This window comes from Phoca vitulina, unplaced genomic scaffold, assembly GCF_004348235.1.
Source record: "Phoca vitulina isolate PV1807 unplaced genomic scaffold, GSC_HSeal_1.0 scaffold33, whole genome shotgun sequence".
Lineage (NCBI taxonomy): Eukaryota > Metazoa > Chordata > Mammalia > Carnivora > Phocidae > Phoca > Phoca vitulina.
Window position 1 is genome coordinate 13,741,945 of NW_022589736.1, and position 12,693 is coordinate 13,754,637.

General features: G+C 41.2%; 1 protein-coding gene across 1 annotated transcript in view; it reads left to right on the plus strand.

Moving 5' to 3' along the window:
- The window catches only part of DHTKD1 (dehydrogenase E1 and transketolase domain containing 1), a 50,514-nt gene that overhangs the window by 36,217 nt on the left and 1,604 nt on the right, over positions 1 to 12,693 (plus strand). Inside the window, exons 11-15 of the mRNA XM_032425863.1 lie at positions 887 to 1,037; positions 2,273 to 2,379; positions 3,456 to 3,620; positions 11,251 to 11,333; positions 11,669 to 11,838. Of these exons, the coding sequence (XP_032281754.1) occupies positions 887 to 1,037; positions 2,273 to 2,379; positions 3,456 to 3,620; positions 11,251 to 11,333; positions 11,669 to 11,838 (676 nt within the window). The remainder of the gene's footprint in view (positions 1 to 886; positions 1,038 to 2,272; positions 2,380 to 3,455; positions 3,621 to 11,250; positions 11,334 to 11,668; positions 11,839 to 12,693) is intronic.

A 12,693-nucleotide genomic window follows, 5' to 3' on the forward strand; every position in this document is an offset into this window, starting at 1 on the left:
CCCCCCCCCCCCCCCCCCCCCCCCCCCCGGCGATCACCAATTCGCTCTCTGTATTTATGGGTCTGTTTCTGCTTTTGTTTGTTTTTTTGTTTCTCTTGTTTTTTTAGATTCCACATACAAATGAAATCATATGGTATTTGTCTTTCTCTGTGTGACTTATTTCACTTAGCATGGTACCCTTAGATCCACTCATGTTATCCTCTGACTGAGTAGAATTGTGTTGCATTTAATTGTCCTGTCTTTTTTGCCTCCTCAGAGATCTAATTTTATGTTCTGTTTTTCTTTTTTATCTTAACATGTCGTGATGGTTCTTTTGCTTTATTGTGCAGATAGGATATTAGAATAGTGGATTCTAACCAAAGGTAGGCTTACTTTTGGTAACTTCCCCCCACTTTGTTTTGTGATATATTTTTTTAAAGCTTGTATGACACAGTTTTACTCTCAGCAATAAAGATAGGTTATCTGAGAAGTTAATTTTGTTTATCCTTTTTAAAAATTTTTAAATTACTTTTTATTTTTTATTTTTTTAAGTAGGCCCCAACATGGGGCTTGAACTCACAACCCTGAACTCAAGACCCAAGCTGAGATCAAGAGTTGGATGCTTAACCAACTGAGCCACCCAGGCACCCCTAATTTTGCTTATCTTTAAAGAAAATCATTAATGCCCATATTCCATTCTTTCCCCTCCTTCTCTCTTTGTGCCAACGTTCCCCAAATGCGTCATTCACAGAGAGCAGATCTCCTTTCTCAAAGAAATGTGGAGATGAATGGAAAGAAAGCTCCCCTCTGTGCCCCTCCTCCCTTTTGAGAGGTTTGTGATGCTTTACTGATTCTTGTCTCACCTTTCCTTGCATGACAGTATTTCTGTTCTCTTCCTTTGCATCAGGTCAGCAATAGCCCCTTGTCAGAAGAAGCTGTCCTGGGATTTGAATATGGAATGAGCATTGAAAGCCCCAAGTTACTGCCCCTCTGGGAGGCTCAGTTTGGTGATTTCTTCAATGGTGCTCAAATCATTTTTGACACGTTCATCTCTGGAGGTTGGTGTTGGCATGTGCATGTGGGGCACAGCCTTAGCCCCTTGGGGACAAATGAATGGACAGGGCCATAGCTGCTTATGAGATGCTGTAGCACAGCCCCTCAGGAGAGTTGGGGGGCTGCCCTGCCATCTTTTGGGGCCTGGCAGCTATGGGATGGTTACGAACGCTGCCAGAGGGCTGGGGGCCACTCTGACTGTAGGCAGCACCTTCTCCAGGGGAGTGTGCTTGGCTGTAGGGAGCAGGGCATGTACCCACCAGCTCCTAGGCAATGGACTTTTGGGTCTGCGCTTGGGGCATGTTGAAGAGCTGTGACATGAATACCAAGCAGGCAATGGTGACATTAGTGAGGATTTGTGGTCAGCAAATGGCGGCTTTGAAAATCCACTTCCCTCAACCCAGGGATATTCAAGTATCTGAAAGCTGGTAGTTGTGCATCTTTATTGTTTTTAATCATCATTTACAAAAGCAGAACCTGCTTATTGTAAAATTCAAAGGTACGTAGTAAAGTACAAGTGTGAGTCCCTGTCACCCCATTCTCTGGGGGAACCACGCTTGGAATTTGTACACTTCAGGCCTCCCTTTGCTGTGTTTCTCTGTAACTTGTAAGGAAGGAAAAGTGCCAGGATGCCTGGGTGGCTCAGTCGGTTAAGTGTCTGCCTTCAGCTCAGGTCATGATCCCAGGGTCCTGGGATCAAGTCCTGCATCGGGCTCCCTGCTCAGTGGGGAGCCTGCTTCTCCTTCTGCCTGCCGCTCTCCCTGCTTGTGCTCTCTCTCTCTCACACTTGCTCTTTCTGACAAATAAATAAATAAGAACTTAAAAAAAAAAAGGGAAGAAAAGTGCCTTGAGGAGACTGGGCTTTGACATGTCTCCAGAGGCCGTCCTCAAGTGCCTGCTCCCTCAGGCTGAGGACGGTGACCTGTGTTGTAAGTGGTGCCATGAGGAAAGGCAAGAGCCACCTGGAATCAGAGACACATGCTGTCCTTGAAACTGGGACATTCCCCTTTTAATTTGTCTTCATCTGCTAAAGCCCGTTCAGTGAACATGTCCTATAGGGTTTCAGCCAGTAGGGTGGATATTTTCCTCTGAAGCACGTAACACTGCTGGAAAGTGCATGGAATGGAAATGATTTTAGGGGATCAGACAGCAAACTCAATTTGTTTCACTACCCAAGTCACATCAGGCTGTTCTGTTCCTGCTTCAGAGAGTTCTTACTCCCTGTCACGTGCTTTTCCAGGGGAGGCCAAGTGGCTCCTACAGAGCGGCATCGTTATTCTCCTTCCCCACGGGTACGACGGGGCTGGACCCGACCACTCCTCTTGCCGCATAGAGCGGTTCCTGCAGGTATGTCCCATGCCTTCTGGATTCCAAGAAATGCTTCCTGCTTCCGAGGTGCTTTGAAATAGAGCTACCTCCTGTAGATACTTCATGCACACCTCAAACTGTAAGACCTTGGAGTATTTGAGACACAGATTTAATGCAACGTCAATATTCCTTATCAACGTGATATCTGGGTACACCAGCGTCATGGTTTTATGGCCATTAACGTGGTTCTTGTATGGCAAAGGTCGGGGTTCCCAAACCAGGCTGATCGTCAGAATCACCTGTGGAGCTTTTTGTAAATAGAGATACAGGGACCAACACCAGATCAGATTCTTCGGGGTGGGGCCTAGGAATCTGTATTTTTACCTAAAATTTTTTTTTTAAGTAGTGATAGTATTTTTATAAAATGATTCGTGATCATTAAAAAAAAAAACTTAAGTAACCACCCAGAAGTATCCACGGTTATTCGTTGGTAAGGATCATTAACCTACGTCTTTTTATGCATATGGCTTCCTAATATTTTATTATGAAAATTTTCAAACATACAGAAAAGTTGTAAGATTTTCCAGTGAACATTCATATGCCGACCCCTTAGATTCTGCCATTAATATTTTATTATACTATACCTGTTTTATCACATCTACTCATTATCATCCTTCTATCTATAAACCTGTAGTATCTTCTGATGTATTTCAGAGTAAATGGAGATACCTGTACACATCACCTTAGTATGTGCATATCATTAGTGATTTTGGCACATGTGCAGATAAAACATACAACTAGATGACAGATCAGTAGAAAGGTAGATAAAACAGTAGATAGACAGATGGACAGTTATATTGATAGGTAAAAATACAGAAAAATGATTTTATAAAAATTAGAATACAGAAATAAATTGCAGGCAAATTAAAGACTATGTGTGATGCAAACACAAAACTACAGTTTGGGGAAGAAATACAGGATCCATACATATCTATGCAGAGGATACGGTTTGGGAGTCATCAGTATACAGATGCCTTTCCCTTAGGAGAGCCCAGGTCATCATGATTGAATGCGATAACCTGAACATTTGCTCCTTTCTTCCATTTCTCCCTCAGATGTGTGACAGCGTTGAAGAGGGGGTAGATGGAGACACGGTGAACATGTTCGTGGTGCACCCGACTACTCCTGCACAGTATTTCCACTTGCTCAGGAGACAGATGGTCCGGAACTTCCGAAAACCCCTCATCGTTGCTTCTCCGAAGATGTTACTCAGGTTCCCTGTAAGTAGAAAAAGCTAGTTAGGAAGCTTTTCTCCTTTTGTCATTTTTAAAAATTTTTATTTAGGGGCGCCTGGGTGGCTCAGTCGTTGAGCGTCTGCCTCTGCCTTCGGCTCAGGTCATGATCCCAGGGTCCTGGGATCGAGCCCCACATTAGGCTCCCTGCTCAGCGGGAAGCCTGCTTCTCCCTCTCCCACTCCCCCTGCTTGTGTTCCCTCTCTCGCTGTGTCTCTCTCTGTCAAATAAATAAATAAAATCTTTAAAAAAAATAAAAAATAAAAAAAATAAAAATTTTTATTTAAATTCAGGTTTGTTAACATATGATGCATTATTAGTTTCAGGGGTAGAATTCAGTGACTCATCAGTTGCATATAACACCCAGTGCTCATCACATCACGTGCCTTCCTTTTTTTTTTTTTTAAATTTATTTATTTATTTATTTATTTATTTATTTATTTTTTTATTTATTTGCGAGAGAGAGAATGAGAGAGAGCACGAGAGGGAGCAGGGTCAGAGAGAGAAGCAGACTCCCTGCTGAGCAGGGAGCCCGATGTGGGACTCGATCCCAGGACTCCAGGATCATGACCTGAGCCGAAGGCAGTCGCTTAACCAACTGAGCCACCCAGGCGCCCCTCACGTGCCTTCCTTAATGCCCATCACCCAGTTACCCCATCCCCCCACCCCCCTCCCCTCCAGCAACCCTCAGTTTGTTTCCTGCAGTTAAGAGTCTCTTATGGTTGGTTTCTCTCTCTTATTTTCATCTTATTTTATTTTTCCTTCCTGTCCCCTATGTTCATCTGTTTTGTTTCTTAAATTCCACATATGAGTGAAATCATATGGTATTTGTCTTTCTCTGACTGACTTATTTCACTTATCGTAATACCCTCTAGTTCTATCCACATTGTTGCAAATGGCAAGATTTCATTCTTTTTGATGGATGAGTAACATTCCATTGTATATATATACCACATCTTCTTTATCCATTCATCCATTGATGGACACCTGGGCTCTTTCCATAGTTTGGCTATTGTGGACATTGCTGCTATAAACATTGGGGTGCAGGTGCCCCTTTGAATCACTATTTTTGTATCCTTTCAATTAATACCTAGTGCAGTTGCTGGGTCGTAGGGTAGCTCTATTTTTAACTTTTTGAGGAAACTGTTTCCCAGAGTGGCTGCACCAGCTTGCATTCCTACAAACAGTTTAAGAAGGTTCTCCTTTCTCCGCATCCTCGCCAACATTTGCTGTTTCCTGAGTGGTTAATTTTAGCCATTCTGTCCAGTGTGAGGTAGTATCTCATTGTGGTTTTGATTTGTGTTTCCCTGATGATGAGTGACATTGAGCACTTCTTCATGTGTCTGTTGGCCATCTGTATTTCTTGTTTGGAGAAATGTCTGTTCATGTCTTCTGCCCATTTCTTGACTGGATTTTTTGCTTTTGGGTATTGTGTTTGATGAGTGCTTTATAGATTTTGGATACTAGCCCTTTGTCTGATAGTCGCTTGCAAGTATCTATTCCCATTCCCTAGGCTGCCTTTTAGTTTTGTTGATTGTTTCCTTTGTTGTGTAGAAGCTTTTTATCTTGATAAGTCCAAATAATTATTATTATTTATTTTTGTTTGTTTCCCTTGCCTCTGGAGAGGTATCTAGTAAGAATTTGCTGCAGCTGAGGTCAGAGAGGTTGCTGCCTATGTTCTCCTGTAGGATTTTGATGGATTTCTGCCTCACATTTAGGTCTTTCATCTATTTTAAATTTATTTTTGTGTATGGTGTAACAAAGTGGTCCAGTTTCATTCTTCTGAATGTTGCTGTCCAATTTTCCCAACATCATTTGTTGAAGAGACTATCTTTTTTCCATTGGATATTCTTTTTTTTTTTTTTTTTAAAAGATTTTATTTGTCAGAGAGAGAAAGCACAAGCAGGGGGAGTGGCAGAGGGAGAAGCAGGCTCCCCGATGAGCAAGGAGCCTGATGTGGGACTCGATCCCAGGACCCTGGGATCATGACCTGAGCCGAAGGCAGACACTTAACCGACTGAGCCACCCAGGCATCCCGTCCATTGGATATTCTTTCCTGCTTTGTCTAAGATTGGTTGACCATATAGTTGAGGGTCCATTTCTGGGCTCTCTATTCTGTTCTATTGATCTATGTGTCTGTTTTTGTGTCAGTACCATACTGTCTTGATGATATAGCTTCATAATACAGCTTGAAGTCCGGAATTGTGATGCCTCCAGCTTTGGTTCTTTTTCAACATTACTTTGGCTATTCGGGGTCTTTTCTGGTTCTATACAAATTTTAGAATTGTTTGTTCCAGCTCTGTGAAAAGTGCTGGTGGTATTTTGATAGGAATTGCACTGAATGTGTAAATTGCTGTGGGTAGGATAGACATTTTTAAAAAATATTTTATTTGGGGGCGCCTGGGTGGCTCAGATGGTTAAGCGTCTGCCTTCGGCTCAGGTCATGATCCCAGGGTCCTGGGATCGAGTCCCACATCGGGCTCCCTGCTCCTTGGGAGCCTGCTTCTCCCTCTGCCTCTCTCTCTCTCTCTGTCTCTCATGAATAAATAAATAAAAAATCTTTAAAAAAAAAAAAAAAAAAAAAAAAAAAAAATATTTTATTTATTTCAGACACACAGAGAGGGAGAGAGAAAGAGCATGAACTGGGGTGGGGGAGGGGCAGAAGGAGAAGCAGACTCCCTGCTGAGCAGGGAGCCCAACCTGGGGCTTGATCCCAGGACCCTGGGATCATGACCTGAGCCAAAGGCAGAGGATTAACTGAGCCACCTAGGCACCCCAGGTAGGGTAGACATTTTAACAATATTTCTTCCTCTAATCCATGAGCATGGGATGTTTTTCCATTTCTTTGTGTCTTTCTCAATTTCTTTCAGAAGTGTTCTATGGTTTTCAGAGTACAGATCTTTTACCTCTTTGGTTAGATTTATTCCTAGGTATCTTATGGTTTTGGGTGCAATTGTAAATGGGACTGATTCCTTGATTTCTCTTTCTGCTGCTTCATTATTAGTATATAGAAATGCAACAGACTTCTGTGCATTGATTTTATATACTGTGACTTTGCTGAATTCCCGTATCAGTTCTAGCAATTTTTTGGTGGAGTCTTCTGGGTTTTCTACATAGAGTATCATGTCATCTGTGAAGAGTGAGAGTTTGACTTCTTCTTTGCCAATTCAGATGCCTTTTATTTCATTTTGTTGTCTGATTGCTGAGGCTAGGGCTTCCAGTACTGTGTTGAACAACAGTGGTGAGAGTGGACATCCCTGTTGTGTCCCTGACCTTAGGGGAAAAGGTCTCAGGTTTTCCCCGTTGAGAATGATATTTGCTGTGGGTCTTCCAACATGGCCTTTATGATGTTGGTGTGTTCCCTCTATTCCTACTTTGTCGAGGGTTTTTATCAAGAAAGGATGCTGTATTTTGCCAAATGCTTTTTCTGCATCTATTAAGAGGATTGTATGGTTCTTATCCTTTCTTTTATTAATGTAGTATATCAGGTTGATTGATTTGCAGATATTGAACCACCCCTGCAGCCCAGGAATAAATCCCACCTGATCGTGGTGAATAATCCTTTTAATGTACAGTTGGATCCAATTAGCTAGTATCTTGTTGAGAATTTTTGCCTCCATGTTCATCAGGGATATTGGTCTGTAATGTCCTTTTGTCATTTTTGTACATACTTTCCTCTCTTTCCTGTGTCTAATTTTATTTATTTATTTAAATTTTATTGGCTTTTTAAATTTAAATTTTAATTCCAGTTAACATACAATGTTACATGAGTTTCAGGTGTACAATATGGTGATTGAGCACTTCCATACATCACTCGGTGCTCATCTGAGATCTGCACTCCTTAATCCGCATCACCTGTTTCACCTATCCCCCCCTCCCCAACCTCCCCTTGTGTCTAATTATATTTAAACAGAAATATCCTTTTAGTTTTCATTGGCCTCACTGCTTTCTCTCTTTTAAAAAAAAATCTTTCCGGAATAACTTGGATATAGGGAGCACTCGGTCTCACTGTGAGCAGAAATAATTTTTTAGAAAAAGTTTTAAAGTGCAAATAGTGGAAGCATCAATATCCTTCCCTTATTTGTGGGGAATACATTCTAAGACTCCCATTGGATGCCTGAGGTCGCAGATAGTACTAAACCCTGCATTCACCATGTCTTTTCCTATACATACATACCTATAATAAAGTTTAATTTCTTAATTGGGCACAGTAAGAGCTTAACAAGAACTAAAAATATAACAATCATGACAATATATTGTAATAGAGGTTATGTGAATATGGTCTTTTTTAAAAATACCTTGTTGTGCTGTACTCACCCTTCTTCTTGTGATGGAGAGAGATGATAAAATGCCTATGCGATGAGATGAAGTCGGTGAATGATGTAGGCATTGTGACATAGCGTGAGGCTACTAGTGACCTTCTGACCATATGTCAGGAGGAAGATCATCTGTTTCTGGACCTAGGTTGACTGTGGGTAACACAAACTGTTGAAAGCAAAACCAGAGAAAACCAGGTCTAATGTACTATATTGACAGTAGCAAGTTGGGAATTCTAAGTATTTTGATGAAAACCAGGGTGATATTCATTGGCTTTTACTGAGTTTTTTTTGTTAAATGATTTACCTGTGGGTAGACTCCTGTTTCAAACATTATGACAATATAGCTTATTGCTGTAACATTTAAAAGGGTATGTATTTTCTCTCTCTCCTGCTCTCTCTCAAATAAATAAATAAAATATTTTTTTAAAAAGGTACATTTTATCTTGGTTCACCTGAACTAAGTGTTAAGCACACAGTATGTTTTTTATTTTATTTTTAATTTATTTTTATTTTTATTTTTTTGAGAGTGGGGGAGAGAGAGAGCGAGAGAGTGAGGATGCACATGCGAGCAGGAGGGGGAAGAGCAGAGGGAAAGGGAGAGAGAGAATCCTAAGCAGGCTCCACACTCAGCGCAGAGACAGACATGGGGCTCGATCTCACCACCCCGAGATCATGACCTGAGCCGAAATCAAGAGTCGGACGCTTAACCGACTGAGCCACCCAAGCGCCCCACAATATGTTTTTTAAAATCACAAAAATATGCAGAGTTCAAGATAATAAATATCACTAAACATATATTTATCCCATTGGCAAGAATTTTTTCCAGTTTTATATGAGAGTCTTAATTAGGATTAACATTCAAAAAACCTTTGCACTTATTTGGATGCTAGGCAAATGAGGTGAAATAAGTCATTCAGGATTTGGCTCTTCAAGACTTCCTTGTGCTTCTCACCAAGGTTTGAGAATGTATATTTGGAATCGAGGGGTGTTGAGGAAAGCGGTGAGTGAGTTGCATCCACCAGCGGTCAGCACCTGCCTGAGCCCAGAGTGGGTGCCTCCTTAAATCCTGCCCTCCATGCTTCTCCACTGCCTCTCCCTGCTGCCAACCCTGGGAGCCCGTACTGGGGCAAGGCACTGCCCATTCTCTCACCCATGGCAGGGTTCACGGGTTTGATCTCCTCATTCTCACTTGCTCCACCAACTGTTCCTCGAACCCACCATGCACATTTTGAGATGGCCTCGGGGGTCCAGCAGCATCACAGGACATTCAGGAAAAATTAATGCAATCCCTTTAACACAGTCTTTCTGATGGGGCTCTTTTGACAGAGATATTTTGAAACTGCAGTGTGAAAGGGGCTAAGTCATAATACAAATTACTATCATTTATTTCTAAGAAATATGTACGTTTGGGATTCTTGACCCAACTTTCATTGTACCCCTAAGGGTGTCACCTGCTCCCTCAATTGTTACTATAAAGGAGTATAATCATATTAAATGTAATATGTATATATATGTATAACTAAGTACTGAGTGAACAATTGGAAATTTTATTGAGAATTTTTTTGCTGTTTCTAATGAGAATAAGAGTTCACATTCTGGCCCCAATAGTCCACTCCTCTCCCCATGTCTAATATATATAAAATACCAAATAAGTGAGGCCTTGCTTTGGAACCTTAAAAATATCAACAGCTGGGGCACCTGGGTGGCTCTGACGGGTAAGTGTACGACTCTTGATTTTGGCTCAGGTCATGATCTCAGGGTCGTCAGATGAAGCCCCGCATCAGGCTCCGCACTGAGCATGGAGCTTAAGATTCTCCCCTCCTTCTGTCCCCCCCCCAAAATAACAACAGCTATCCTATAGATTTTCAAGTGAAAAACTACTCTTATTAAGTAGCTAACTATCTTCATTAAACATGTAAGTCCTTTTATTAACTGTGAGTACCATCATTATTGAAGTCTGATTTCTTACTGAAAATTAGATTATTGGTACAAGTGATCTAGCAGAACAGAAGTCCACCCTCTCCATGCATATTCAGAGATGACTTGCCATGTGACAAACATGACTCAGGAATTTGCCTGACAAGTGGTACCTAAATTCTACCCAAATTTTCCACCCAGCTCTGAACTCCAATTCCCTTTTTCCTTTTTTTCTTCTTAGTAAGCTCTATGCACCCATGTGGGGCTTGAACTCATGGCCCTAAGATCAAGAGTCACTTGCTGCACTGACTGAGCCAGCCAGGCGCCCCTCCAGCTGCCTTTGATTCCTGCCCTAGGAAGTGGGAGCTGACCAAGGGTTCAGGATGGAGAAAGATGGCTTCTATCATACATTATTTAGCAATAAGAATAAAAAATAAGAAAATAAATATATATGATATATAATAAAATAAATATATATCTATATATAATAGATTATATATATTATATATACAATAGATAATATATAAAGTACATATTTTTATTTCATTCTTTTAGTTAATAATTTTTTTAAAAAGATTTTATTTATTCATTTGACAGAGAGAGACACAGCGAAAGGGGGACACAAGCAGGGGGAGTGGGAGAGGGAGAAGCAGGCTTCCCGCAGAGCAGGGAGCCTGATGGGGGGCTCGATCCCAGGACCCTGGGATCATGACCTGAGCTGAAGGCAGACGCTAAACGACTGAGCCACCCAGGTACCCCTAATATTAATTTTTTAAATTATATCACAGTATCCCACATCAGCATGGCTACCTATCAGTAGACCAGTCAAAATATATTCCCATTTGGGACTAGACTATAGGGAAATGTATTAGAGCTGTCTATGCTAAGTTCTTTGAGACAAGTACTTACTTAAATTGAGCTCATGAATAAAATTTCTTTTCATCACAGAAATATTCATGTATTGTTCCTGCTTGTTCTGACTTGTTAGGTTTCACTTATAAATTATAGTCAAAATCCTAAAGACAGAAATCCTTGTCCTAGTTTAGCTGTTTGTGTTCACAAATGTCATTTCTGACTCCAACAGATGAAAGCATATTTTTATTGAGACTAAAGTGGGATCAAACTGAAATTTTGATTCTTAAAATTTTGTTGCAGCGTCAGACGAAAGGCAATCTTACGTAATCTTGAAAAAATAATTTTATTCCAAAATACACATAATGGGCATTTTTTTTGAAAGATATTGTGTTTACCAGTACATATGTTTACTTACAGTCCTAGGAGGAAAGTTTGATGTTATTTCTTGGTAAAGATCCCTTAAAAGTCAAGGCATCTTCAGCTCCTTTCTTTGGTTGATAGATTTGTGGCTTTTTCCCCCTCCTTAGGCAGCTGTGTCAACTCTTCAAGAAATGGCACCAGGAACAACATTCAAGCCGGTCATTGGCGATTCATCTGTGGATCCCAAAAAGTAACTTGATGTGTATCTCTGTTTTCATACTCTGCAGTAGAATTTTAATTAGTGGGAAACCTAGTTCATGTTAAGGAACCCAAAGTGACCCACATCTCCTCTATCCTGATAGAAGTCCTTTGCATCCACGGGGCAGAAGTTAGAGTACGCATGGAAGATTGAGCTTTCGAGGCATGTGTTGCTGAAGAAGGCTTGTCAGGGCAAAGCATGTCTCTGAACCCAACTGCAGAGCCCCTCCCTGCTTCCGTAATGAAGCATTTTCATCTACGCAGTCTCCTCTTTCTTTTGATACAATTCTTTCAGATATTTCTCCTTCACTCCATTCTACCCAACAGGGTCAAGAGTTTAGTGTTCTGCTGCGGCAAACATTTCTACGCCCTGCTGAAGCAAAGAGAATCCTTGGAGGCCAAAAAGCATGACTTTGCCATCATCCGGTTAGAGGAACTCTGTCCTTTCCCACTGGATTTGTTACAGCAAGAGATGAGCAAATACAAACATGTTAAAGGTACAGCGTTGTTCTTGGTGGGGTTCTTTGGGTTTTAGATACCTGAAACCGATTCCAACGTCTCATATCAAAAGAGGTTCCAGGGGCAGTGAGGGTCCTTAGGAGACTGAATCTTTTGGAATCTGGAAATATGAAAAAAAAAAAAAATCATGCTAGAGCCAATGTTTCCTTGTCTTTTCTGGTGTCCCTTTCTGTGCCCCCCCCCACCCTTCTTTCACTTTAAGACATGTCATTTCTTGAGAGGTTGGAGGTAACCAGTGCTATACTATTGCTTAGGATAGATCGATGTAACTGTAAAAGGCAAGCCTTTTCAACATGTGGGTACAGACTGCCCTGGGTACAGACATTAACTCAAGATCACAGACCTAAATGTAAAACATAAAACTCTAAAACGTCTGGGAGAAAAAGGAGAAAATCTTCATGACCTTTGGTTAGGCAAAAGATTTGAGCCAAAGAATGGGATGACAAATAACTATATGAAAAGATGCTCAACATCTTATCCCGTAGTGATAAGGGAAATGCAATTGAAACCAAAATGAGATATGGCTACACACCTATTAGAATGGCTAAAATGAAAACAAAACAATAAGTTGGCGATATCAAGAGCTGATGAGGAAGCAGAGCAGTTGGAAGCCTCCTTCACTGCAGGAGGAAATGGAAAGTGGTACAGCCACTCTGGAAAACAGTCTGTCAGTTCCAACAGAGAGTTGCCAGTCTACTCGAGGTATTTACCCAAGAGAAATGACGTGTTCACAGAAAAATGTCTACAGCAGCTTCATTCATAACTGCCCCAAACTGGAAGCCACCAGGATGTCCTTCAACCTGTGGATGAATAAAGAAGGATGTAGGGTACAT